The following is a 26,357-nucleotide window of genomic DNA, read 5'->3' as shown; positions in this document are numbered from 1 at the left end:
TATCGTAGTACTAGATTGCTTTCATGAAGAGGAAAAGTCTTGAATCAATAAAGGAACTAAGCTCTCACCTCAGGACCACAGAAAATGAAGAGCAAAAATAAACCCAAATAAGAAGGAAGGAAATAACAAAGAATAGAAATTAATGAAATTGAAAACAGGAAAAAATTAGAGAATCAATGAGCAGAAATTCTGGTTCTTTGAATATAAATCTACAAACCTCTACAAACCTCAGCAAGACTGACAAAGAAAAAAGAGAAAAGGCATAACTAATATTATCTACAGTAGAACAAGATACCACTATAGACCCTCCAGACACCAAAAGAATAAGGGAATATTACAAACATCTCTACACATATATTTGAAAATGTAAATAAAGTGAACCAATTCCTCAGAAGCACAAACTATCATAAATCATCTAATTAATATAATAGGTAATTTGAATAACCCTAGAACTACTTTAAAAAGTGAAATTGAATTCATAATTAAAAATCTCTGCAGAAATCTTCAACCCAGATGTTCACTGAAGAATTCTACCAATGCTCAAAGACTTAAAGCCAAATTTATACAATCTCTTCCAGAAAATTCAAGAAGGAACACTTTCTAATTCATTCCATGAAGCCAGTATTATCCTTATAACAAAACCAGACCAAAATAGTACAAAAAAAAACCCACTGTAGACCAATATCCCTCATGAATATGAATGCACAAATTTTTAATAATACATTAGCAGATAGAATTCAGCAATGTATAAAAACTATTGTGCCATGACCAAGTAGGGATTATTTCAGTGATACAAGGCTGACTGCATATTTGAAAATAAATCAATGTAATGTACCATATTAACAGACTAAAACAGAAAAATCATTGATCACAGCCATTGAAGCGTAAAATGCATTTTTCATGCGTGTTAAAAGCTCTCAAAACACAGAAATAGAGGAGAATTTCTTCAATGTGATAAGGAAACATCTTTTTAAAAATACCTACAGCAAATCTCCTATATGGTGATGAAAGGAAGTCAAGATAAGGAAAACATTAAGATGAAACAGTCTGCCTGACAGTCTGACAGTCGGTCAACATTAGTGAGAAGATCATCTATGGTAGAGACTTATGTTGGAGCTGGGAGGGGAAAGATGGGAGTAATGCCCCCTCTTTTTTTTTTTAATGAAGTCTTAAGGGCATCTTCTGTTTCAGAGGATAATACTGTGTTCTACCCAGTGAATGTTTTAAGTTCCTAAAAAGTAAATAACTGTTTCAGCCTTTTAAATTCCATATGAAATTATCAAATGAGTCATGAGAAAAATGCTAACGTCAAAATTAAAATCAAATGAATCACTGTTTCTGGCTGCAAAGCAGAGCACTTCGCTCTGTGCTTACACTCTGAGGAAGGCCAACTGGCTGCCTGCTCCCTGCCCCACCACCACACCCCTACCCTCTGGAGCGGCCCTTCTCCCCAGCATCTCAGAAGCTGGGTTGTGAATAGGAGAAGAACAATATCTCCCCCGCCCCCAACAAGCATTTTCCACAAGGTAAGTCTGTGGAGTTACTCCTCTCCCAAAACTCAAGCCCATCACCATGGAAATGAAAAATAACAATGGGATTTTGTGCCTTCTCCAAGTTGGCATCTTAGAAGAGACTTTCAGCACAGTTTCAGTTGTGTTCAACAAACTCTCAAGTTTGTGATGACATAGGACCAAATCCCTCTCCCTCTCCAATCAGGTTGACTTTTCCAGCTCCTCTTTACCTAACATATTTCCTTATCTCCATGGAAGGTCCTGATACCCAGAGGAAGGGAGAGAGAAAGAGAGCTGAATGTAAAATAGAACTGTAGGAAAATTCTAATTGGTTTTTTGAGGATTGGGTAAGTGATAGGTACCAAATTAAAAGTACCAATTTGTGAGGCGCCTGGGTAGCTCAGTCAATTGAGCATCCAACTTCGGCTCAGGTCACAATCTTGCAGTCTGTGAGTTCGAGCCCTGCTTTGGGTTCTGTGCTGACAGCTCAGAGCCTGGAGCCTCTTTCTGATTCTGTCTCTCTCTCTCTCTCTCTGTCTCTGCCCCTCCCCCACTCATGCTCTGTCTCTCTCTGTAAAAATTAAATAAACATTAAAAAAAATTTTTTTTAAAGTACCAATTTGTACTTCTGCCAGAGAAGGACCACCATTTACCTTTCCTCATCGCCTGACAGCCTTGTAAGTCCCAACTCCTTTGGGACCCAGAGGTCAAAGCCTCACAGATCTACTAAGGCAAGCACCTTCCTGAGAGTTATGTTTTGGCAACAGCTGCCATGGAGGGAGGTTCTTATTTTTACACCAATGGGGCTGAAACATCGCCATCCCCCTGAACTTCCTGGAAATGGCATGTAATACATGGACTTGTCCCCATCCCTGGAGGTTCCTTAATTAATAGCCCTAAGATGAACAGCAGTGTTACAGTTTCAGTGTCCTCTAACTTTAATGGTTCTGAGAATGGGAACTGTTTGGGACACTGAGGACCATGCTATGAAAATGCACATCATTATGCTTTAGTAATGTCTATCAACACTCCCTCTACTCCTTCACACTGTGTCCTTAAAATTACCTTAGTGAACCCACAAGTATATAAAGGGGTAAGGTTAAACAAAAGCTCAAAGAGGGGCACCTGGGTGGCTCAGTCAGTTGAGCATCCTATTTCTGCTCAGGACATGATCTCTGGTTTGTGAATTTGTCTGTGCTGACAGCTCGAAGCCTGGAGCCTGCTTTGGATTCTGTGTCTCTCTCTGTCTCTGCCTCTCTCCTCCTCCCCCCACCCCCCACTTATGCTCTGTCTCTATCTCTCAAAAATAAATAAACATTGAAAAAAATTTTTAAATAAAAGCACAAAGGAAGTATCCTTCTGACATCCAGACCTCAACCTGGCCTCATCAGTGAAAGTAATATTCAGGCAAGAAAAGTGCTCACAAAAGAGAGAGAGGATCTGGAGCTCACTTCCATATTATATATATCATTATATTATATAACAATAACCTTCCCCAACAAGGCAGAGTTATATTTTCTTTAGGGTTGCTGTTGTTGTAAATGGATTCTAGAATTCTTCAGGTTGGAGGGCCTGGTGGTTCAGTCAGTTAAGCATTCAAGTTAGTCTCAGGTTGCCATCTGAGTGACTTCGAGCCCTATGTCAGGCTCTGTGCTGACAGTGCGGAGCCTGCTTCAGATTCTCTGTCTCCCTCTCTCTCTGCCCCTCCCCTATGTTCTGTTTCTCAAAAATATATAAATAAACAGTTTTTAAATTTTTTTCAACGTTTTTTATTTATTTTTGGGACAGAGAGAGACAGAGCATGAACGGGGGAGGGGCAGAGAGAGAGGGAGACACAAAATCGGAAACAGGCTCCAGGCTCTGAGCCATCAGCCCAGAGCCCGACGTGGGGCTCGAACTCACGGACCGTGAGATCGTGACCTGGCTGAAGTCGGACGCTTAACCGACTGCGCCACCCAGGCGCCCCTATAAATAAACATTTTTAAAAAATAGAATTCCTCAGCTGAAAAACTGTTCTTTCTTCCCAAGTATATAAAAAGGGAGCCATCAAAAGTAACTTCTAAGCCCTTCTCCACACAGGCAAAATGTTCCATAACATCACCAAGGAGTTGTTATGCTATGATAGTATTTAAAAATCACTCTTCTGCTCATGAAAGCTGCATTGACCAATTGACTATATATATATATATATATATATACACACACACACATATATAATTGATCTTATATATATATAATTGATCTTATATATATATACACATATATATGCACAAATATGTAAATTTTTTAAACCACGAATAACCCCAAAGTTCTCCATTGTTCTCCATTTTCTTTTATTCAGCCAAGCTATCTTCAGGCAGCAAACACGCACTTAATCCTAGGAGATTAGAAAATACTAGAATCTTCTCCAGGGGCTATTTTCCTATTTCTTTGTAGCTCACCTATTGATTGTCATGAGGTTTGAAACCTGATTCATTTCAGGGCTTTGGTCTTTAAATATTGTGCCTTATAATATTGACAATACTCATGTGCTGGTGAGGACTTGTAGCTTTACTGGTTAAACCAAGTGATTGAGCAATTTTTAAGTCAGTAGTAAGTTTTCTTTATAGGAGAACATTTTGTCAAATTTATATGTACAGGCCAGACAGGCTTCAGAAGATCCTCGTTTCCAAGACAGGCTATGATGAACAAACTTCAGGACTCCCTGTTTGATCCCCATGCCAGGAAATCCTGCCTGTAAATGAATCAGTAAAGTTGGTAAAGTTTTCCATGGATTTGACTGAATTCCAGCATAGGGAACCCTGTGAAGAGGAGAGACAGAAAGGCAGCATCTCAGAGGATGAACAAGGGAAAGGGGCAGACCCAGAATGAGGAAAGCACGTCAGCTACAAATTGTGTACACATGCAAGACGAACTTGTGAACACACGTCCAACTTGGCAGATGTATAAAGATCATGTATTTATAACACACTCCTGAAACATCTTACTGAAATGGGCAATTTAAATGACTTTGATTTAAAATTAGGCTTTTAAGAATTTTTTAAAAACACTTCCAATAGATCCACCGAAAAAGCAAAAGCAGCTTCTCAGAGCCAGTGTTCTCCACAAACCAAAGTCTTGAGTTTCTGAATGTTGCCTCAAAAAGTGATCTCTTCTCTACCTCTTTGCCTCACAAAAATTGAAGTGGCTGAGTGCTCAAGTTCAACTTTATTAATGATTTAAAACACACCCTTGGAAACTGAGCTATTTCTTGTCCATTCAGGTGGGAAGTGTGTTCCAGCAAAGGGGAAACCTTTAGAAAGTTCTCAAACAGATAATACCTAAAGAGCTTGACTTCAAAAAATCTGATACCAGCCTTCTACCCAACAAAAGGAAGGGTAACCTGGTAAGAAAACTAAGCCTTCCATATTAAGACAAAGATAAAATACTTCAGCCGCCAAGATTCGACATCTTTAAAAATGCCTTTTCAATCTTTAACTTTTGTCTGCTTGGTTGTCTAGCAACCAAGTGCCGAAAAGAAACTCCACCCAAAACAAAGTGAAACAATACAGACACTTAACTTCATGAGTGTGTGCGCGTGTTAAGATTCTCAGCGTGCAAAGATAGAAACTCCCTTTCAGACAATTAAAACAGAAAAAGTCCTGATTGTAGATGGCAGGAAAGGAAGTCAGGAGTGAGTAAAAAGCAACTTGAAAATGCGTAATGCGGGATGAGGGTATAGTTTCCACACACCGGGCTAAAGCAAGGTTTACACTCTTAAGTAATAAAAACAAACCATTAAGCTAGGCCCAGCACTGTCAGGAAGTATAAAACAGTTCTTGAAACTTTGCAGTTACTATACAAAAGCTTTTCATAAACTCTGTTTCCTGATCTTCATTAAACGTTCACATCAAGTTGCCAGGGGGCAATTAGCTTGCCTCCTGAAATCAATAAAAAATCAACAATTTGGAAATAGTTGTACAGTAAAATAGTTCAATAATTATTCTCTCATAGTGTTGTGGCCAAGTGGTTCCAGTGTAAATGCAGTCCAGATGAGATCCCACTCCTTATGAGGGAAGCTTTAAGCAAATCGGTGGTTTGCAGAGAGATCTCCCCATCAGAACACACGACAACAATAATGTACTCCTGGCCCTGCCTTAGAGTGGGGCCCAGGGTACAAGGCAAACACAGCCTTGAAGTGGGTGTTCATGTCAGCATCTGGCATACCGCTTAAGCATCTCAGAGGAACTCAATTCAAAATGTAGAGACATAAATGAAATGATAAACCCAACAACAACAAAAACACTAGGTGCCCTACACTCAGCATATGGACTCCAGACAAGGGCAAATCAAGATTTTTCCTTTGGATATATGGGAAAAATATATATGTATATGTGTACATATATGTTATGCACATATATATAGTATATGTTGACATATTATTAGTGTGTCTAGTATTAAATATACATATATGTATGTGTCTAGTATTAAATATGTATATTTATATATATATTTATTTATATGTATTATATGTATTTTTTATATATATGTGTGTGTGTTTGAAGATTAGGAATTCATTCATCTCAGCATTTCAACAAATATTCAAATCTGTGCTGCTTATAAGAAATCTTTTTTTTTTAATTTTTTTTCAACGTTTATTTATTTTTGGGACAGAGAGAGACAGAGCATGAACGGGAGAGGGGCAGAGAGAGAGGGAGACACAGAATCGGAAACAGGCTCCAGGCTCTGAGCCATCAGCCCAGAGCCTGACGCGGGGCTCGAACTCACGGACTGCGAGATCGTGACCTGGCTGAAGTCGGACGCTTAACCGACTGCGCCACCCAGGCGCCCATAAGAAATCTTAATAGTAGTCCCCTAAAAAGTAAAAACGAGGCTGCAAAACAGATGACCCTCATAGGACATTTTGCTAAAAAGGAGGCACCAACACAGAGATATTTCTTTGCTGACCCCCACTGCAGAGGGAAATCACTTCCTTTTGCTTTTTCTAGCCTGAGCCCATTCACCTCACCACCTTATTTGAAGCCAACTGCAGCATCACAAATTCCAGTATCCATTAAATCTAATCTCAAATACCAGCTTGCGAAGCTTTATATCACCCTCTAGGCTCAGTGGTGTTATACAATGAACTGCCTTAGAACTTAAAAAAAAAAATCAAGTATCATTTTTAGTATAAACAAATGCTTCAAATGTATGACATCTATTTGCTGCCTTCAAAGGGAAAACTTTTAACTCAGACGCTTGGCACTAAGATCACACAGGATCAAGTCAGTGGACTGACTTGAGTGTTAAACTTTTTTAAAGTACGTTAAGGGCTTGCACCTGCTCCCCCATCCACATAGATGTACTGACATGTATTTGACTAAACTGACTGCGTACATGCCCAAGCAAGCACGCAGAGCAGATTTTACAAGATAAGCAACCAAGTGTTTTCATGTCTGAGGGTGGCTGGAACACAAAATTGCCAGTCATCTTGTGGGGGAAAAGAATGCCTTTGAAAAAAATATGTAGAACATCATTTCAGATATGGTGAAATGTATTCAAATACCATCCTGTACACAGGTTTTGTTTTTTTCCTTTAATGGCTACTTCTTAGAGAGGGGCCTAAACTCAGTGCAACTTTCTGCCGTTGTGATTGAGAAAGAATTATCAGAGCCTTGCTACTCAAAGTGTAGTCCATGGGCCAGAGGTAACAGCTTCACCTGGGAGCGTCTCAGAAATTCAGACTCTCAGGCCCCACCACAGTTTCACTGAAACAGAACCTATGTTATGATCCCAAGGGGTCTGTATACACATCAACTTATATTCCCCTTGAGGCAGTACTGGTGAATCGTATGCACATTAAAATCTAAGATGTTTTATTTAGAGCATCAGTCCCCCAAGTTAGGTAGAAATTCACTTTGAAATTTGCACAGGAGGGAGATAGTCAAAAACTCTGCCCCGAAGAATATAGTAAAGTTGTAACTTATGGCAACAAAGTAGAGAAAAAAGGAAAAGCATTTTACCTGAGTAAAGCAGACTTGCATTTTATCCATCTCACCCTACTTGCCCCCTGAAAAAAAAAAAAGAAGGCAAGGAGAGGAATAGAGCAATCTTACTTCTTTGTAATCGCCCACGTATATCATACTTATTCTACACTTAAATTATTCTTTATTGCAAGGTTATGTTTCTTTTGCCTTATAACAGATTGGGGGTTGTGGCATCTAACACTAATATGACTGCAGAATAGAAACACACTCTTTTAAAAAGTGCTTTGAGTTGCACAAATGATTTCTCCATCTCCAATAAAAAATTGAGGGAAAAGACATGGAACGTTTAGATTATCTAGTGATAATCTTGGCCTCTTGAGGTACAATTTAAAGTAGCAATTGGAGTACAAATTAAGAGAAGGTGGAAGCACAGATAAATTTGTAAACTTTCACCCTCCCCCACCCCAATTTTGAATGCAAAAAATGAACAGAGCAATTGGGACCTGCCATACAGGTTGAAACCATGCCAGGGCGAGCACACAGCCCAGACAAGCACAAAAACAGATGACACAATTTAATCAATTTTGAAAGGCGATCCTCCAAAATTCAGAAACTGATACATTTTTTTAAAGCCAACTGTAAAAGGATTCAAGGATTCCTACAGAATAGTCACTGAGGATTCAAAAGATTCCATGTCATGGAGTTATGACACTTTTTCTCAGAATGAAAAATGTGAGCCAAAAGGTCTGTAAGAATGTAGAATGTATGTAAGAATATTCTGTTTCTCAAATGAACTGCCAAGGTCAGAGTCCTCAACTAAACTGAAGCTATAAATACCATCATCTAGACATATGTAATATATATCACATATTTTCATATGTTTTTATACATATTACATATTACGTGTGTATATTTACGTTTGTGTCTATTTTATATACGTATAAAACATGCAAGAGAACACATATGAATCGATACCATTGAAAACCATTTTAACAAAGAAAATCAGAACCAATGAAGCAGAAAAATCGAAAAGAATGGATTGAATTGCCAAATGGCTGGAAACTCTTGTACTATAATCTCACTCTCATCTAGAGTATTTGGAGATGAGAAAACATGGTTATTATTTCTTAAGATGTTAAGACAGTGCACGTTGTCCCTCCTATCCATGGCAAACAAGGGTGAAGGATGGCTGGAGGAGAGACCATCATGCCCTCCAAACTTGGTTCTAAGACTAATGATTCTCACCTAAGACTAATGATTCTCACCCAAAAGCAACAGGGATAGGGCTAAAAAGGAATGGAAAGGTTTTTAAAAATGGAAGGAGTAAAGGATAACTAGCATAAATTTAAAAACATAATCTACGCAATCTCAAGACAAGGGTTAAATCTATCACAATCAAAATGTTACTATATCCATTCCAAGTTAATTCCTGAGGAGAATCTGATTGTAACAGTCTGTTCCTTTATGAGCATGCGATTTTTTCAGCCAATTCCAAGAAGGCTAGGAAAGTTTAGAACCAGGCCTCACCAATCACAGCAGGATCAGAGGTGACACAGAGCCCTAGAAATTGACCTAAAATACTTCCAGTACAACAGTGGGGAGTTGTGGGTCCCCTGGCCATACAAACATACCCACCGAACCCTTCTTTGGGTCTGATTTCAACACAAGAGCACAGAAGCTCTGCCACTGTGAGAGTTCACTCTGAGCGGCCTAATTTGACTTCATTCTGTTTGGGCTTCCATCCAATTGGCAGATGTCCTTGCAGAAGCTGATCTCAGACACTTTCCCTTTCTAATTTTTTGGCACCGTTGCCTCTGTTGCATGGGATATCATCTCTGAAACTTTATCTTGGGTTCCCCAGGTTTTGCTTGTTTTGGAGCTTTGGTTTTTCTCTTAAATCTTTCTCTTAAATCATGAACCCCCAAAGACGTTCATGTGAAATACTAAATCATTGGTAATTCCTTTGAGGCAAATATGAATTATCAAGTGACTTTCTTGCAAATTTCCAACCATTCCTTCCCTTTTCCCCACCTCCCTCCAAAATGAGTAACTTCAGAAACAAAAAAATGCAAACACAAGGTAATCATCATGAATGCTGTACAAATGCACCATTTTCTTACAGGTTGGACTTTATAAAATGAAATGCCAGAGCTCTGATATTTATTATCTAAAATAGGTTTAACATTTGGAGAAATGTGTTCAAACACATAACCTTGGAAAGAAAAGCAAGCTGATCGAACAGAGAATAGGCAGTGGGCAGAAAACATGATGGGCACAATTTTTCTGTGTGTTGGACAAATTTAGAAAACTGGGCCCTTCTGAGCATAAAGAGCTCCCAGATGAGGTAAAAGTTAAATACAAATCAATTTCCAATTCTTCATGAGAGCCATTATATATCAATTTTAAATATACATGACCACAATATTAATAACAAAGAAATCTTATGTTTTATTTAATACTTTGGCCAGACCAGCCCCTTTGAAGGGGTCACTACTTTAGGAAAGAAGAATAACAAACCATCATTCACTTTCCTGCAGGTTCATCATTTTCCCAATTATTTCTATTGGTCCTGCTTTATTCTTTCTGCAAATTAAGGGGTAGGAAAGTGTTTCGATATTAGATCAGCAATGTCTGGTTCTTATCCAAATATTCCACCTAATAAGGACGTAAGTTCTCATGGATTGGACAACCACTCTGCAACATTCCTGAGAATTGAATAATATAATAATCTTGAAAGTCAGCAGAGTGGATTATCCACTTTTTTTTTTTTTTTCTGGACTTGAACTTGTGACCTTAACAGTAGCACTGCAAAAAAGCAAATGTGCTAAGCACTTTGCCAGAGTAACCTTCCATGTAGACTTTTCATCTTAAATACACACAACTGGAAACAACTACAATTTTTGGAAAATTATGTACAAACCCAATACTTCTTTTGATTACATATAAATACAAATTAGCTATCTTTCCTAAAAAGTGGTTATAATAGTAAATAAATACAAAATAAATCTGACCATTATACTTCATGTGCTGGGGTTGAACCCATATAAAATGTACAACTAAATACATTTTAAAATCTTTAAGGAATAATTCTCTGATTAAAATATTTGTTTTCCCAACTTCTTTTCGTAGATATAAATATATTTTCAAAATAGCTGTTTTTTTTTCTCCATTCCATTCCATAAATAAAGTCTTCATTGGGAAATATTAAAGTGTCAACTTGGTTTTTTTTTTTTTTTGCTTTTTTCTAAAATATATATATATATTTATTTATTTATTTTATTTTGCTGTGCTAACGACACCCACAACCCTCCACAACCATGTCCTGATAGTTCTTTAATACGACCTTTTCATTTTCATCAAGGTACAGCATGGAGATAGCACTGAGTTCCGTTGGTACACAGCATGCCTTAGGAATTTTAGAATTAACAGAGTTGACCAACGTCTGAACAATGGCGTGATTAGTGGAGTTCAGGTGATCTGCCAGGGGAAAAGGGCATTCCCCGTGGCAATAAAAGGCATGGTACCCTGGGGGAGCTACGATCCAGTCATTCCACCCCACGTCACTGAAGTCCACATACAAAGGGTGTCTCTTACAGCTGGACTTAAGGCGTTTGCGCTGTTTGTGTTTTGCTTGACGCTTTTCTCTTTTGTGGAGAGGGTGCCCTTTCCCGTCGTGGCCAAAAGTTACTAGCAGTGGCCTGATCTGTGACCAGCTGTGCTCATCTTGGTGCAAAGACCTGCTAATCCTGACGTGTCTCTTGGAGACACCTTGGTTCTCCTCCAAGTGGGTCACTTCCACCACAAATCCGTGGTTGGTGAGTCCCTGTGCGGTCCACCTCATCACAGCAGGGGTGACGTCAAAACTCTCCCACCTGCTTGTGTTCTGATTCACCAACCTGGTGTCCAAAAGTCTGGTCATAGGGAACTTCAAGTTGGCTGTTGCAGGTTTTATAATTTCATAAATATTAATTCGGTGATGGAAACTGCTATTGTTTTCCAAAGTTTCCTGCATCTGTTCCCGAAAAACCTGAAGTTCTGCTGAGGTGATAAACTCATCGGTGGGGATAGAAGTTAAATTAAAGAAGAATCTCCGGGTTGTTTTTCCACTCATTTCAGGCAGTTCTTCCACAGATTCTAATTTGATAGAGAAAGGTGGAAAAGGAGAAGAAAAAACTCATTCAGTAAAATAAGTAACAACAATCTGATGATATATGAGAATTTGTAAACCTCATTTCAGGGTTTGATTCAACCCATGTAAAAGTTTGCAACCAGAAAATAAAAATTCCCCTTTCAATAAAAAGGAATCCTCCTTTTTCTGTGTGTTTATGTCAACATGCACACCATGAAGCAAAACTTCACAATTCATTATTATGTTTTTAATCCAATACATGAATACTGCTTCCAGGTGGCTATAATAATGGGGGAAATGGTGAAGCATTTCTTTGGAATTCACAGACTTTAGGGCAAAAAAAAAAAAAGTCAGCACTATAGTTAGTAGAGGTCTAATGAGTGAGGATTTGAGGAAATTATTGCATTTCTTAAAAAGAAAAAGGCTTTAATGTCAATCCCTTAAGCGGTATTCTAAATCATTACTCTGCAATTTAGATGATTTACAAATCTCGATATACAGATTTCAGTTTCCTAATTAAAGAGTCTGAAACTCAACATCAACGATGACATTTTGCAAAGCACACCCTACTATTTTACTCCAAGTCCAGAGACAAAGGCATTTACAGGGATCGACTTCTTTGGAAGCATAAGGGTGGTACTACGACACCCGTAGTAATTAAGGCCAGACAATTTCAAGAGAAGGAACTTCCCAACTGTTGTCTGTTCTCTCACCTCCTTATGACCTCAAAAGCCAAATCTCATTTTAGATACTTTTGGGGGGAAAAAAAGGACTCTCTTCTGTTTTTAATTCCTTTGTCCTTATAAAAATAATAATAAGCCATATTAAAAACATACACCTACCAAATAGACACAAAACCAAAAAAATTATGAAAATTTACAAAAATACCATTATATTTGTGACATAAGGGATAATGTCATCCTATTACAGAATAAACATTCTATATCTACTATCATCATTTCAAAACAGCCATTGAAGTGGGCTGTGCATAAAATGTCTTTCTGATTTAAGATTCCTGAATTTAAATTTTAAGGAGTACTGTTTTCCAAGCAAACAATAAAATATACCATAGCACCTTGAATGTTTTTGTCTGCAAATCATCAAACGTACATGTTATCATTAAAATGGCAGTAAATATCAATATGATTTGAGCCATTTGGGTTTATTTTCTTCTAGCTTTACCACATCCTTGCCCTTTCATTATCTAAAAACCTAACCTGCTTCATTCAGGATCCAACCTAAGTGCTACCAAAATCTGTTTGGCCCTATCATTCTCATAAGAGGAAATCATGGTTGTATTTCCCCTAAGTCAAATAGCTATAAGCTGAACACAGAGAATCTAGATGTGTTAGCAGAGCAGAATCACTTCAGATCACTCACTCAAAGGTTCTACTTGTGTAAACCTTCATCATCAAATCACCATTCATCAAGGCAAGGTAAGTGGAAGTGCCAAGTTCAAGAAGGACAGTTTACAAGAAGTTACGGAGTAATGCTTTAATGTGATGCTTCTCAAATTTTAGTCTTCACACAAAACTCCTAAGACACCTTCAATCTCCAAATGCAGATTCTGATTCAGTGGGCCTGGGTGGAACCTGCGATTCAGCATTTTTTTTTGTTAATATATGAAATTTATTGACAAATTGGTTTCCATACAACACCCAGTGCTCATCCCAAAAGGTGCCCTCCTCAATACCCATCACCCACCCTCTCCTCCCTCCCACCCCCCATCAACCCTCAGTTTGTTCTCAGTTTTTAACAGTCTCTTATGCTTTGGCTCTCTCCCACTCTAACCTCTTTTTTTTTTTCTAGCAAGCTCCCAAGTGAGGTGATGCTGGGAGCTCATGGACTACCCCTAGGGGGTCAAGATTTTAAAGGATGCTTTTCACATTCAAGTGTAAATTCCAGGAGCATATTTTAAAGTGACTTTTGGTCAAATAATACAAAAATGAGAAGAAACACTAGTGTTGGCCAAGGAGTAAGAGGTGGGCCCATGGAACAGAAAGATCTTCCAAAGCTCATCTATTTGGGATGTGGAGGCTATCAGGACGAGAAGTAAACCCTCCATGGTCCCCTCGTCGCTGCCAGTCTACACCTGTCAGGAATACCTTTGGGGAGCCATCCACACTCTAAACCTCACTCTAAGCTAATGGTACTTCGGACCAGGCACTATTTTCAACACCAATCAGATCAGGGCTCTCCTTAGTGGCTCCAACAAGTATCAAGGATTGTGTTTAGCTTCTTTCCTTTCCTCTAATTCAGGAGCCCTCCAATGTTTCCACTGAAGGCGTTCTTTCAGCAGAGAAGCCAACAGATACCAAAGAAAAAAGGAGTGACATAAAACTCAGCAATGTCCCCCAGATTTAATGACATAAGGCCACATCTGGTTTGAGCTACTGACTTCTCTGATAACCAGCACACCTAAGAATGCTCTCTTTTCTTTTAAAGAGGAGGAAGGAAAGGCAAATTATTCAGGGCATTTGCTGAACAGCTGTCATAAGAAGGTGTCCAGAGAAATACCAAACAAAAACTCTGAATCCAAATCCATAAATGAAAAAGAAAGAAGTAATGAACATACACAGACACATGGACACACACACACACGCACACGCACACGCACACACAGCCAGTGGATGATAATGAAGGGGCAATCACCAAGACCAGCATGAAAGACAGGTAAAATGAGTAAAGATGGGTATAGAAGAGGAATAAAACAGAATAACCCTCCCGAAGATATATGTAAGACTGAATCATATAAAATTGCCACCGTTTGACCAGATTTGATTTGACAGGGAAAAAAAAAAAAGCCAGCAATTTAACACACTTCAAAATCTCACTGGAGGTTATGTGGCAAAAAAGGATATCATTTAGCAACCTTACCAAAGGGAAGAACAGCACTATTAAACAACAGTACTGTGAAGTAATGTGAAGACCTTTCCCTGACTTGCCAAGCTTCATCAAGAACCCCTATTTGTCCTTAATACAAAGGATGCTGTGGTGATGCCCCTGTAGATTCAGGCTACAGAGGCAAGTCAGAAGGTCACAGAAAACCCCAAACCCAGGAAAAAAATACTATTCAAGTTTGGGGCACCTACCACCATGTCCTTTGATCTGCAAGGAATGAATTAATTCTTGAGGGTAGAAAAATCAAAACCTATTTCAAATAAAGTAAAGGAAAAGGAAAAAAAGCTGAAAATCATCATACCAAGCCTAGAGATTCTGAAAATATATTTACCAAAATAGGTGATGTATGCTTTTTGGAGGCTTATATAGTTGTTAATTCTCTTGTTGAATAAGCTGAATTTGTCAAGGGCTTTGGTTATTTCGGCCTATTTTAGACATTTATTTATTTATTTATTTATTTATTTATTTATTTCTATTTATTTTTAATTTAATTTTTTTATTTACATCCAAATTAGTTAGCATATAGTGCAACAAATGATTTCAGGAGTAGATTCCTTAATGCCCCTTACCCATTTAGCACATCCCCCCTCCCACACCCCCTCCAGTAACCCTCTGTTTGTTCTCCATACTTATAAGTCTCTTATGCTTTGTCCCCCTCCCTGTTTTTATATTATTTTTGTTTCCCTTCCCTTATGTTCATCTGTTTTGTTTCTTAAAGTCCTCATATGGGTGAAGTTTAGACCTGAACTTCTAAACCTCTAAGTTCTTATCTAAACAGATGGAGCTATGGCTGCAAAAATGTGGGGCTGGTAAAGAAAAATAAGGCACCAGTGACATTTGACCTCTCCTCTAAAAGTGAAGTTCTAACTTAATCATATACACTGTCAATTATTCATCTACATCAAAATAACAAAAGATGAGGCTGAATTCTCTTAGCCACACTGGGTTCCCTCTGGCTTCCTCTTCCCTAGACAAGGGGGAATATAGGACATAAGAGAAATAAATCATCATGATAATGTAATTAGTGTGCTTAATGCTTCTTTGTGCCATATCTGACACTAAGATCTTTGACATGAATTATCTCATAACGGATCAATTAGAGAGGAACTCTTATCTCCATTTTGGAAATGAAATAGTTGGACCTCACAGAGGTTGTTGTGACTTTCCTAAGGTCACAGAGCTAGTAAATGAAGAGCAGGGTTATGAGCTTGAGTCTACTGTAGTTTCCAAGTTTCTGGCCACTAGATGACACTACCTAACATGAGGGAAGAGTCAAAAACTCAAGCAAAAGTCAAAGCCATCAGGGGAAACTTTAAATTTAATACAATAATAACCATAGGGTGAGTTCTTTCCCCACCAAAGGGGATAGAAATATACTACCACCCAAGTATGGTGGAAAGAAGAAAGAACTAAAGATCAGGAAAGTAAAGTGGCACAGACTACTCGGTCATGCAGATTTTATTTGGAACCACTGATATTTTGCAGCTGCCTTTTTGTCCTAAAGAATGGGGAATTTAGCAAAAAAGTGAGTTATCATTAAGTTTTGAGAAGTCTGCAACATTCTTTGGACCAAAAATGACTATTAACCTGGGAATGCTGTAGCTAATCAGTATGGTTGGAAATCACTGCCCTTCAGTGAAAGTAGCAAAGAATAAGAAACACTACTTTCTAGAATATAAAATAAGGGCAAGAAAATTGATACATCAAGGAGAAAATAATATAAGATAAAAAGGTTAAAAGGAAACAGTCTTAAAAAAAAAGATAACAAAAGAAATGGCAAATATAGGGAAAGTATGGTCATCCTCACTGACCCTGATCTGGCTTCTGCCCACCCTTAACTCCAACGCCCTTGGAATGGTCATGTGCCCTCTTACTGTCCTCTGACTACTTGGTGAAATACACAAAGGCAAGTCTAAGAAAAAGACAAAATAGCTCAATGAGAAGGGATCAAGGAAGAATACACAGGAGCCACTAAAAGAGGACAGAAAATATTAGCGTAAGAACAATTATTGGGCACCAAATCCTCAATCTCCATGAGGATTTCTAAAGAGAATGCCTGTTCTACTCGATGGGGCCTTTCTTCACAAGACTAAACACCTGGGGATCCTAGGAAAGCACATCAGGTAAGCACTGGTTTGTGGGCTGTACGTGCCAAATCCTGTGCTTACACTGGGCATTTATGATACAAGTTCTCTCTCACAGGGTAATGGTTGGATATTTTCAAGATAATTACATTTGTGGGAAAAGGGCTAATCTCTATTTGAAGCCTTTAGTCATAATTCCATTGTTTCATGCAAAAAGAAGTCTGTGTCCTTCAGGGTCTAGAGAGCAAGCACATGGTCCTTCTGTATTCCCTCCTGACAGGAAAGCATAGAGACTTTTTGCAGGGCCAATGAAAGCAACCAATTTCAATGTGTTTCTAACTACAGCAAGCACAGAACACTCTTTCCAGTTGGAGAAGTGATTTTTCTATCCTCAGTGGCAGTAGTGCAAGGTCTATGTGGCCAAAGCACTTTTTAATGACTGAAAAAGAGAAAATTATTGCAGCACTTGGGCTCTCCTGAGTGAAAAGTATTGTACAGAGGACTAGGCCAAGTTTAATAGGAGAAATGACAACAGGTAATTTTTGTCTCAGATCGCCTACCATGTGGTCCCATTATCTTCATACAGTGGTTGAGATGTAAAAACCATGATATCTCTTGTGTTGTAAGTTCACCAAATCATCCAGATCTCACCCACAAATGAAACCAACAGGTAATTCCTGGAATCGAGCCCTTACTCCTCTACCAAACAAATGCCCATTGAGGCAGCATGAGCCAAGTTCTGCTCTGAAGCCAGCTGCCTTAATTGCATGGTTTATTAGAAGATTTTTGGTGCCACGCACGGCACAAGGATGTTTATAAAAACCAAATTCTGGGTAACAACAAAATGAAATGGCTTCAAAAAGTGCATTATGTGGTCCAATAGTGATATACTAGTCATAACAAGAAAAGAAATGGATTTGATGAAATTTGAGGCAAAAATTACATGGCTTTTCTGTATCATCTAACTGCACTAAGATCTGACATTACTATAAATTGACTTTAAGCAGGTTGGTAACTTCTGTATTATTTTGCACATAACATTTATGCTTTTAAAGATATAAATTCTGACTTATAAACTCAAGCATGCTATTTAAGCTAAAATAACACTCAAATAATTTGTAGCCTGTTTAGTTTTGATGAAGCCACTTCTAGAGGAAGAAGGAGAAAGGCACAGACTTCACTGATGGAATCCTGCAACTCAATGTTTTAGGTGTCAAAAGACTTAAATGTTCTTCCTTTTAAGTTAGAAGAGGCACACAATACCTTCCTGGCCTTAAAAATAAAGTTAAGAATGATTCCAGGCTAAATGTCCATGAGAGGTGGCTGAAATAGCTATTCTTGTTACTTTTCTATGCAGAAAAACAGTTCTAAGCAGCATCAGCTGGGAATGACGAGTTGCATCTATAATCATCCCAAGGTTATATTGACAGAATGTACAGGAATGAAAACATTTCTACATATGACAACAGACAACCTCCGCTTCAGTGAATGACTCCTGAGGGAGTAGAAGGCTATCTTCTGTCTTTTCCCATTGGATTGCTACTGCAAAAAGCACCTCACTTGGAAACATGCTGAAAAATGAACTGATTATCAATTCAGTGTCCCCTTCAGAACATACAGCTGCTTTGATGAAGTACGTTTTGTTATGCAACTTGCCTTTGGGACTTCTTCCCAATGCCAAGTGCTGTTCTCACAAGTGTAGTCGCCCTTCACACTGGCAGAAAAGGCCTGGCTGTAACATTTCTTATTTGTTTACAACAGATCACAGATTTCCACTTGAAATTTACCACCTCAACAGGGCTAGGCAAGAAAAAGGGAGCTTTACTCCCAAGTCTCCAGTAACCTACAAGTGGCTGCTGTCTGATACACAGCTTGGGACCATTCTCTAGTATTTGAGGAAACCAGTTCTCGATTTGGAATGTATTAAGCCAAAGTGGCATTTAAAAGTGTAGAAAAAGAACTAAAGTGAAACATATTTTTACTAATTGTTCTAACTTGGGTACAACAGATGTCAATAGCTGCTCTAAGACATTTCAAATCCACTAAACGTTTTTCTGATGAAACAAGCAGAAATATCCTACCTTAGGAAAACCACATCCAGTACCATAAAAGAAAAAAAAATCCACATTTCAATGCACATGAAAAAAAAAAAAACCAGGCAGCTGCTGCAAAACTTTTATCTGAAGGCTTGCCTTGTCTCTACTAGGGAGTTCATCTCAGATTTAAGCACAAAACAAGAAAGTCATTGTGGAAACAATAAGATTGATTGTGGGATTGATCTCCCACGGGGATTAGATAGGGATTCCAAATCTTCCAAAGCAGGCCCAGATCAACTGTAAATTAGAAAGACTTTGGGGCCCGGGGTTTGATTTTTCAATAGTATCTCTGAAAATTCTGCCCTTGGCTGTGTCTGGCCTAAAACCCTGGCTTAAGCAGGGGAAGCAGATTTACAGGGCAAGGGCTTCCAAACAGACTTAAAGAGATCCCAACCTGCCCCCCTTCTTTCCATTCTCCCCCTATGAAATTCTTGCACGTTTGGCTGACTAGGGGCATGCCTTTTGCCCTCATCTTCCCCATCACTTGATTTCTCTCCAGTTCCTGGAGGAGGAGTCGCTTTTCTGGCTGCAAGCCAGGAAAAGGGTGCGGATTTACCAACGGGGAATCCCTGGCTCCCGAACCACACAGGCAGTGCGTTAAAGCCAGGTTCCGAAAGGTTCTTACAAAGTCAAGAATGGAAACGTCTGCGGAGTCCTGGCCAAGCTGCCTTTCCAGGGATGCCAACGCTCAACCCACGGTGGGGAGCGTTGGGAGGTGACTCTCCGCCCGCATCTCCGCCCCCACTCTCAACTCCACACCTCACCTTCGTGGTGGAAACTGCGCACGGTGTTGGCGAGGCTGGCTGCCCTCTCCAGCCGGTGGTCGGGGGCGGGGGCGCCCGGCTGGCCCGAGTGCCGGCGATACAGGTCCAGCATGTAGGGGGGCACCACGGCGTCCCTGCTGGGGGTGGGTCTCCGCTTCAGGCCGAACATGCTGAGCAGCCGCAACTCAAACTCGCTCAGGACTTCGTCCGAGGGCTGGGACGAGGAGCGGCCAGTTGATGCCGCGAACTTCCTCCGGCCCAGCTCGGGAATGAGGCCGGCCGCGCCGCCCAGGAGGACCTGGGGAAGCAGCAACGCTAGAAGACAGCGGGTCCCGGCCACCATGGTCGACCTGCGGACAGGGCCGACGTGAGTCACCGAGTTCCCCGCCCAACCCTCACCCCTTCCGCCCCCGCGTCCCCAGCTCCCGCTCGGTCTGTTGCCTCCTCCTCCAGGGTGCCCACTTGGTTTGCAACACTCGTGGGGATACTTCAAAGGGGCTGAAGCTTGAACGTTTGGGAGAATAAAAAGCCCCGAGTTCCTGAGCCCGAAGGCTTTTCCTCTTCCATCCCACTCTCACCCATCTGACACGACTTGCACACACACATACATACATAACACACACATACACACACAGCAGAATCAATGACTGTCACCTTTTTTCTGTGACACTGGCGCTGACAGCCAGTGCAGGGAACCTGGGGAAACCACCGCTTGGTCTGACACCTCTCTGTTCCCTAAACAAACCCAAACACATTGCCCAGCTCGAATATAAACACGCACTAATGGTGCATGTGACTTCCTTAGAGGCACTGTATAGAACTTCCTGATACACGCGCGCGCGCGCGCACACACACACACACACACGCGCGCACACACACACACACACACACACACACACACACACACAGAGTCTATAACTTCCAGACCCAGATAACTCAAGGCCACAACCTCCCAAGCCACTTGCAACTTGTGCCCCCCCACCCCTGCCTCTAACCTCCGAGGTGTCAGGACAGGCCACTGCAACCCCTTCGCCCTCCCCCCTCCCCCATGCAGTCAAGATACACATGTATATTCCTGGAGTTACGTAAATAATTAATATCTATTAATTCACGTATCAGTAGAAGGTGACATTGAAGTACTATCCCCCTCGCATTCTTGGAAACAAACAGAGAGAACCCCAACTTCTAGTATTCTCCTAAATGGGACTTGACTGAGTAGAAAGCCGGTCTTCCTGAGAAACTTGAAGAAGGGAGAAAAGACGGCCATGGTAGGGCGTAAAGGTTGGCAACTAACGGGTGAAATCCAGGGGCCACCTTCTCGAAGGGATTTCTTTGATTTTTTTTTTTTTAAGTCATCTAAGTGTTAACAGCCCTAATAAAATACTGAAAAGAGGGAAGGGAGGAGGGGCGGAAGAGTGCGAGCCAGGAGGGCCAGGCTGACGGTCGCCTGGGGCGGTAGGATGTGGGCATTCCCGCAGGGGCTCGGCAGCACGTGGACCTGGAGGGGGTCTGTTTACGTCCGGCCAGGCCCAGCCCCGGACGGGCTCGGCTGCAGGGGCCGCCCGGGCCCCGCGCCCAACCCCCCAGTCCCAGCCCGGGGCCCACGTCCTCTACCTTTAGGAGACCGCAGACCGTCTAAGAAGCACGCGGGGACACGTCCATTGAAAGAGCCTCCACATGGAAAAAGCTCTGGTCGAAGGACCTGGCGCAGGGACTGGGTTCCCTTCCTTTGCCACCTCCTCCTCCCGGGTGCCGGCGGGGCAGTCCTTCTCCTCGCGCAGGGAACGGCGTCTCGGGGTCGGGCCCGGCGGCGGAGTGGAGGTGCGCGGGGTTCAGAGACGGCGAGGCTGGGTCCGCTGGGGCAAAGGCACCAAAGCGAAGTGGGGAGCGCAAGCTATTCTCCCTGCAAGTTCAAGAAGTCTCCAGCCAAGTGCTGACACACAACAACAGCGAGCAGGGGGAGGAGTGCGGGGAAGGGAAGGGAAGGGAGAGAGGAAAAGCTGGTGCTGTCGTTGTCCTTAGGAACCAGCGCCCGAGGGACGCGTGGCCCCGCGCGGGGCCGGCTGCGGCACTCGGGGGGCGAGGGTCGGGCGCTCCGCGCTAGCTCCGCCGCGGCCCATGGCTCGGGGCAGCCATCCTGGGAGACGCCAGGTCCGGGCAAGGGCGCAGCGGCGATCTCGGTGCCGGGCGAGTTGCCCCCCCGCATCACTCTGCCTTACTCCAGCGCACCCCCATTAGCGCTAGCCAGCTGAAACCCCCGCGGCTCCGGCGCTCCGGCGTCCTCGGGCGCATTCTCCGGCGAGTGGAGCCGAGTCCCGGGCCGCCAAGGCGGGTGGCCGCGCTTTCCCCTAGCTCTCCTAGCCCCCGGGCCAAGCTGCGGTGCGCTTTGTGGCCAGCCTGGGGTCCGCTCACACGTCGGCCGGCGCGTCGCAGGCTCCCGAGCTCCGGCAGTAGGTGATCGGCATCGCGGCGCTCCGGCTCGGCTCCCGGCTCCCCGGCGCTCTGCGCGCCGGTCCTCGGCTCTGGCGCGGCCCGGGCAGCTGAGGCCACGGCGCAGTGGCGCGCACGGCCGGGCGCTCCAGCCCGCGCGAGGTCTGCGGCGCGCTGGTGCCTCGGAGCCCCCAGTAATCCGCGAGACGCTCGCCGCTCGCCGCGAGGTCGTTCGGGTCGGTGGCGGAGCCTGTGGCTGCTGATGTCCGGCGGCGGCTGCCAATCCCCGGCGGGGTGTGGGAAGCGGAGCGGAGGGCGCAGCGCAAGCCGGGCGCAGCGCGGCGGGGCGAGGACTCCGGCGGCGACGGCGGCGGCGGCGGCGGCGGCGCCGTGGCGCGGCGCTCGCGGCTTTTAAAGGGGACGCAGCCTGCCGTCTCCCTCTCCGCGGAGGCCGAACACCTCCCCCTCGGTGGCGCGGCCCGCCGGGGATCCCCGAGCGGGCGGGAGCGGCGCGCAGGGGTGTGGACGGCGCGCCGGGGCAGCCGCGGCGGGGTGGGGCCGAGGGCGGGGACGCGTGGCTGCCGAGGGGGGCGCTCGCGCCTCCAGCCCCTGCACTCTAAGGGGAGAGCAACTAGAGCGCCTGGACGCTCGCCGGGACTGCAGGGGCGAAATTCATAACAAACACGGAGTCTTTATTTCCCACCTGGCCCGTTATTCAACTTTCAGTTTGAAGTTTTTCGGTAATAGACGACTAAAAAATTTTTTTAGAAGTCCTCAACCAAGTTACAAGTCATCTTGACATAGGCTTGGGTAGACACTTGTGTGTTTCCCCTGGGTAGGAGAATTAAAAGAACACTGGAGGTTGCAAACTAGGTGTCCTTTAAATTGTAACACATACGGATATACATAAGTACGTATGAAAATGCATGAGTCCGCATTTAGATTTATATATGTATACATTTATGTTTATGTAAATACACTATTTTATTCAAATATACATGTAATATACAAAAATACTCGTATATGTCTCTGTCAATATATACATACATGTAAACATATGTGCTAACCAAAGCACATTTCTATACGTCTATATACCTATATATGCGAAACAGATGTCATCCTGCCATACATACTCACAACGTTGACTCTTGTGTGTGTGGTAGTGCGAGGACAGGATATTATTTCTTTCTATTTCACTTCATGCTTTGTGATATTTATCTTGCCCAGCTCATAAGCAGGCGATTAGCAGCTCAGAGGAAGGTAAAATAATGCACAGTGTGAACCAAGCATACAAGACTATTCTGGTTTGAGACCTTAGAACCTCTGACCCACCAGGCCCCAGAGCAAGTATATAACATATGGTCATTTGTCTTCCTCAGCTGAATATTCCCCAAATCTGCTGCACCATGGAGTCTCCAGTTTAAGCCTTTCCGTCCCTCCCAGGATTCCAGGATCCTCCATGCATAACACATCCAGGTTGCCCAAATGATCCCAGAAACCAAGGGCAGAAAATTTTTGGAAACACCAGATCAGCAAAATCAACTCTGCCTGCACAGAACCTACAGCCTGCAAAGCAGAAAAAGTCTGAAGCAGGAGCTCATAACAGCGTATTATCCAAGTGTATTATTTTTTCAGTTGGGAAGCTAAAATAATTCTAGGTTCTGCTCACGTAAATCGGATTAGCAACCCACAGAGGGGAATTAGGCACTTGCTGTTTCTGAAAGTATAAAGGTCAAATAAGGTATTTCAGAGGAAGCCTGCCTACTAGGAAAATAAATGGGGTGGGGGAGGGTAAAGTATTCAGGAACGTGCTACTTTTTTCTCCTTGAAAATAAAGTGTTATGGAAGCTGATTGTCCCTCGAATCATTGGCCACCAAACAAGTCGGCAATAGAACATAGTCTACTGATAGACACTTATGTTAAAAAATGTTTATTGTGCTTCCAAAGTGATTTCCTTCCATATCAAGTTTAACTGAGAAATTAACAATTGTTTCTGTCATAAGCGAGATTTAGAAAACAAAATAACTTATGAGACCTGAATCATATGTAGCTTTTAAAGAGGAGGGGAAAGATGATGGCTGTTGGATGCTCCTCGAGTAAAGATGGAAAATAAATCTCTGATGATGACATCAAGAATGTCTTGCAGCTTTAGGCCATCAACTTGAGAAACAGGAACCTTGTCGGTTTATGAAATGGTCTTCGATAGTCAAGACTCTGAGAGAAAATGGACACCTCTGGACCCTCCATTTTATTTCAGTGTTGCCATCACAGGATCTCTTTTATGTGTGATATAGGATTTCTGAGAGGCTACTGAAGGCCTTTCTGAAACATAACTTCCTAAATTTTGGCCCTATGTGTCCAAGATCCAGGCTCTCTGGTTGTTTTTTAGAGATGGCTGCCCTCTTGTGGTGGAAATGAATTCCAACTCTTGGGAGAAAAAAGTTCATAAATAAATAAGTAAATAAATAAATAATCTCCACAGGCTGCATTGGGATACAAACTACAGGGTGATCATACCTGCTCATTTTCCAAGCAATAGAAATAATTAAAAATGATAAATACAAATGGAGATGACCTATCTCTCCTTTTATTCTCTCCAGTAGCCTCCGTCCACCCGCAAGTCAGAATGCAAGATTACTTTAGGTGCCAGTGTCTGTGTGCCTTGAACATATCACTTACTACTAACTGTGGCCAACCCTACCTTTTTCAAAGGTTCATTATAAGTTCTTCAGCCCATAAGGTAATAGTCATTCTTTGTGGACATATCAAATTTGATGTACCTGCCAAATGTGGGGAGTGGCCAGAGTGGGGGTGTGGAGTTGTTTGGGGGAAAGGCTGATGGTAGTTTCAAGAGGGCACAGGCAAGTTATGTTAAAAACAAACAAAGAACAACAACAAAAAAACAAAAAACAAAGTCTATCAAGTAAGAACTCTGTATAAAGGAGGTTGCTGTTATTCCCTTCCAGTCATTTCTTACCAGTTTTTTAAAGAGATACTGGAAATCCACATTCGATTATGTGTGGACATGACTTAGGATGAAATTAAGTGCTTAAAGAGTCATACTTTGGCAACTTTTCCTTTAGCAGTTCAGCCCAGATAATGTTTAATTTTATTGCATCCTGCAGCTATTAGCATTCACCATTGTTCTTGCTAGGTCAACCATTATGCAAATTAACATTAAAATAATGATCCTTACTATTGTAAAGGTCACAGCAGGCATTAAATGATCCATCTACCTTGTAATTGTCATTCCACTGAAACCTGTGGCAACTCCCCTGACAAACCTCTTGGCTTTTTACCATACTTATCACTTTGTTACTAGTGTGACACCCAACACCAATTCTAACTTACTTCAACTGGATGAGGAAAAAGAGCAGCATCTAGTCAATCAAACACATACCTGTTTGGTGTATGATTAGATATGGTAGAAGGGGTCAGGAAGCTGGAGTGATTTATTTGCAAAACTTGGCCTATGAGGCCTAATCAGGGTTATTGCTTTCGGGCAAATACTGACGACTATGTCTTAAAAATTAAGGGAGAATGAGTTTTGTGAATTGACTAGATTGTATTTTAGGATGCACACAGTAGGTATTCTATAAGCAAATTGATTACAACCCAAGACCTAATTGGGTGACATTATGTCTATTATGTTGACATTATATGTCTATTATTATAGACATTATGTCTAGAAGCAAATTGATTACAACCCAAGACCTAACTGGGTGATATTATGTTCTAATTCTGTTTCAGCTGTGCGTGGTAGAATTTAAAATGGTCATCTCTTGGGGTGCTTGGGTGGCTGGTTAAGCATCTGGCCCTTAATTTCAGCTCAGGCATGGTCTCAGATTTCATGAGTTTGAGCCCTCCTTTGGGCTCTAAGCTGACAGTGGAGAGCCTGCTTGGGATTCTGTTTCCCTCTCTCTCTGCCCCTCCCCCACTTGCTCTCTATCTCTCTTTCAAAATAAATAAAAATAAACTTTTAAAAAATATTTTAAATGGTCATCTCTTGGCCTCATCTATTGATCAGAGTAAATAAATATATGTTCTGCCTGCCTCAGCATGAAGCTCAAATGCATAAAACATGTGGAATTGGAGAATTGAAAAATGCCCTACAAACACAAGATCCTGATTGCTACTTGATGTATCTTGAAATGTGTTTTTCAGCTTTCTGCCGGAAACATTATGGCCTGATTTTGAGAGATAGGACTTTGCATGCCTTTTTTTCTTTTCTTTTTTTTTTTTCCTCTAACAGCTTTTATCATATTGCCAACAGTGGATATTTTGTCAGAAAGGTCAGCACTTGGGTTGATCTTAGACAATAACAAATTTTCATAGTCTCAGCTCTTTCATGAATAACATGCAGAGATTAGCAGCTGATCTCTTCACAAAGCTGTTGTGAAAAATAAATGAGAAGATAATGTGTCAAAAGAAATGTTGCAGAATTTGAATTACTATACACATGCAAATTAAGGTCA

The 26,357-nt window shown here is 41.9% G+C and overlaps 1 protein-coding gene across 1 annotated transcript; it reads right to left on the bottom strand.

The window, feature by feature from the left end:
* Positions 1 to 9,600: 9,600 nt before the first annotated feature.
* On the bottom strand, positions 9,601 to 21,655 carry BMP2 (bone morphogenetic protein 2). Its single transcript, XM_047853697.1, has 3 exons — positions 21,066 to 21,655; positions 19,452 to 19,801; positions 9,601 to 11,611 (listed from the first exon to the last, which is right to left on the bottom strand). Exons 2-3 carry the CDS (start codon positions 19,792 to 19,794, stop codon positions 10,767 to 10,769), a joined length of 1,188 nt encoding a protein of 395 aa, XP_047709653.1. The 5' UTR covers positions 19,795 to 19,801; positions 21,066 to 21,655; the 3' UTR covers positions 9,601 to 10,766.
* Between the last annotated feature and the right edge of the window lie 4,702 nt (positions 21,656 to 26,357).

Source organism: Prionailurus viverrinus, chromosome A3 (genome assembly GCF_022837055.1).
Source record: "Prionailurus viverrinus isolate Anna chromosome A3, UM_Priviv_1.0, whole genome shotgun sequence".
In the NCBI taxonomy this organism is placed as follows: Eukaryota; Metazoa; Chordata; class Mammalia; order Carnivora; family Felidae; genus Prionailurus; species Prionailurus viverrinus.
Note: the sequence above shows the minus strand (reverse complement) of the source record. Positions and strands in the feature narration are given on the sequence as shown.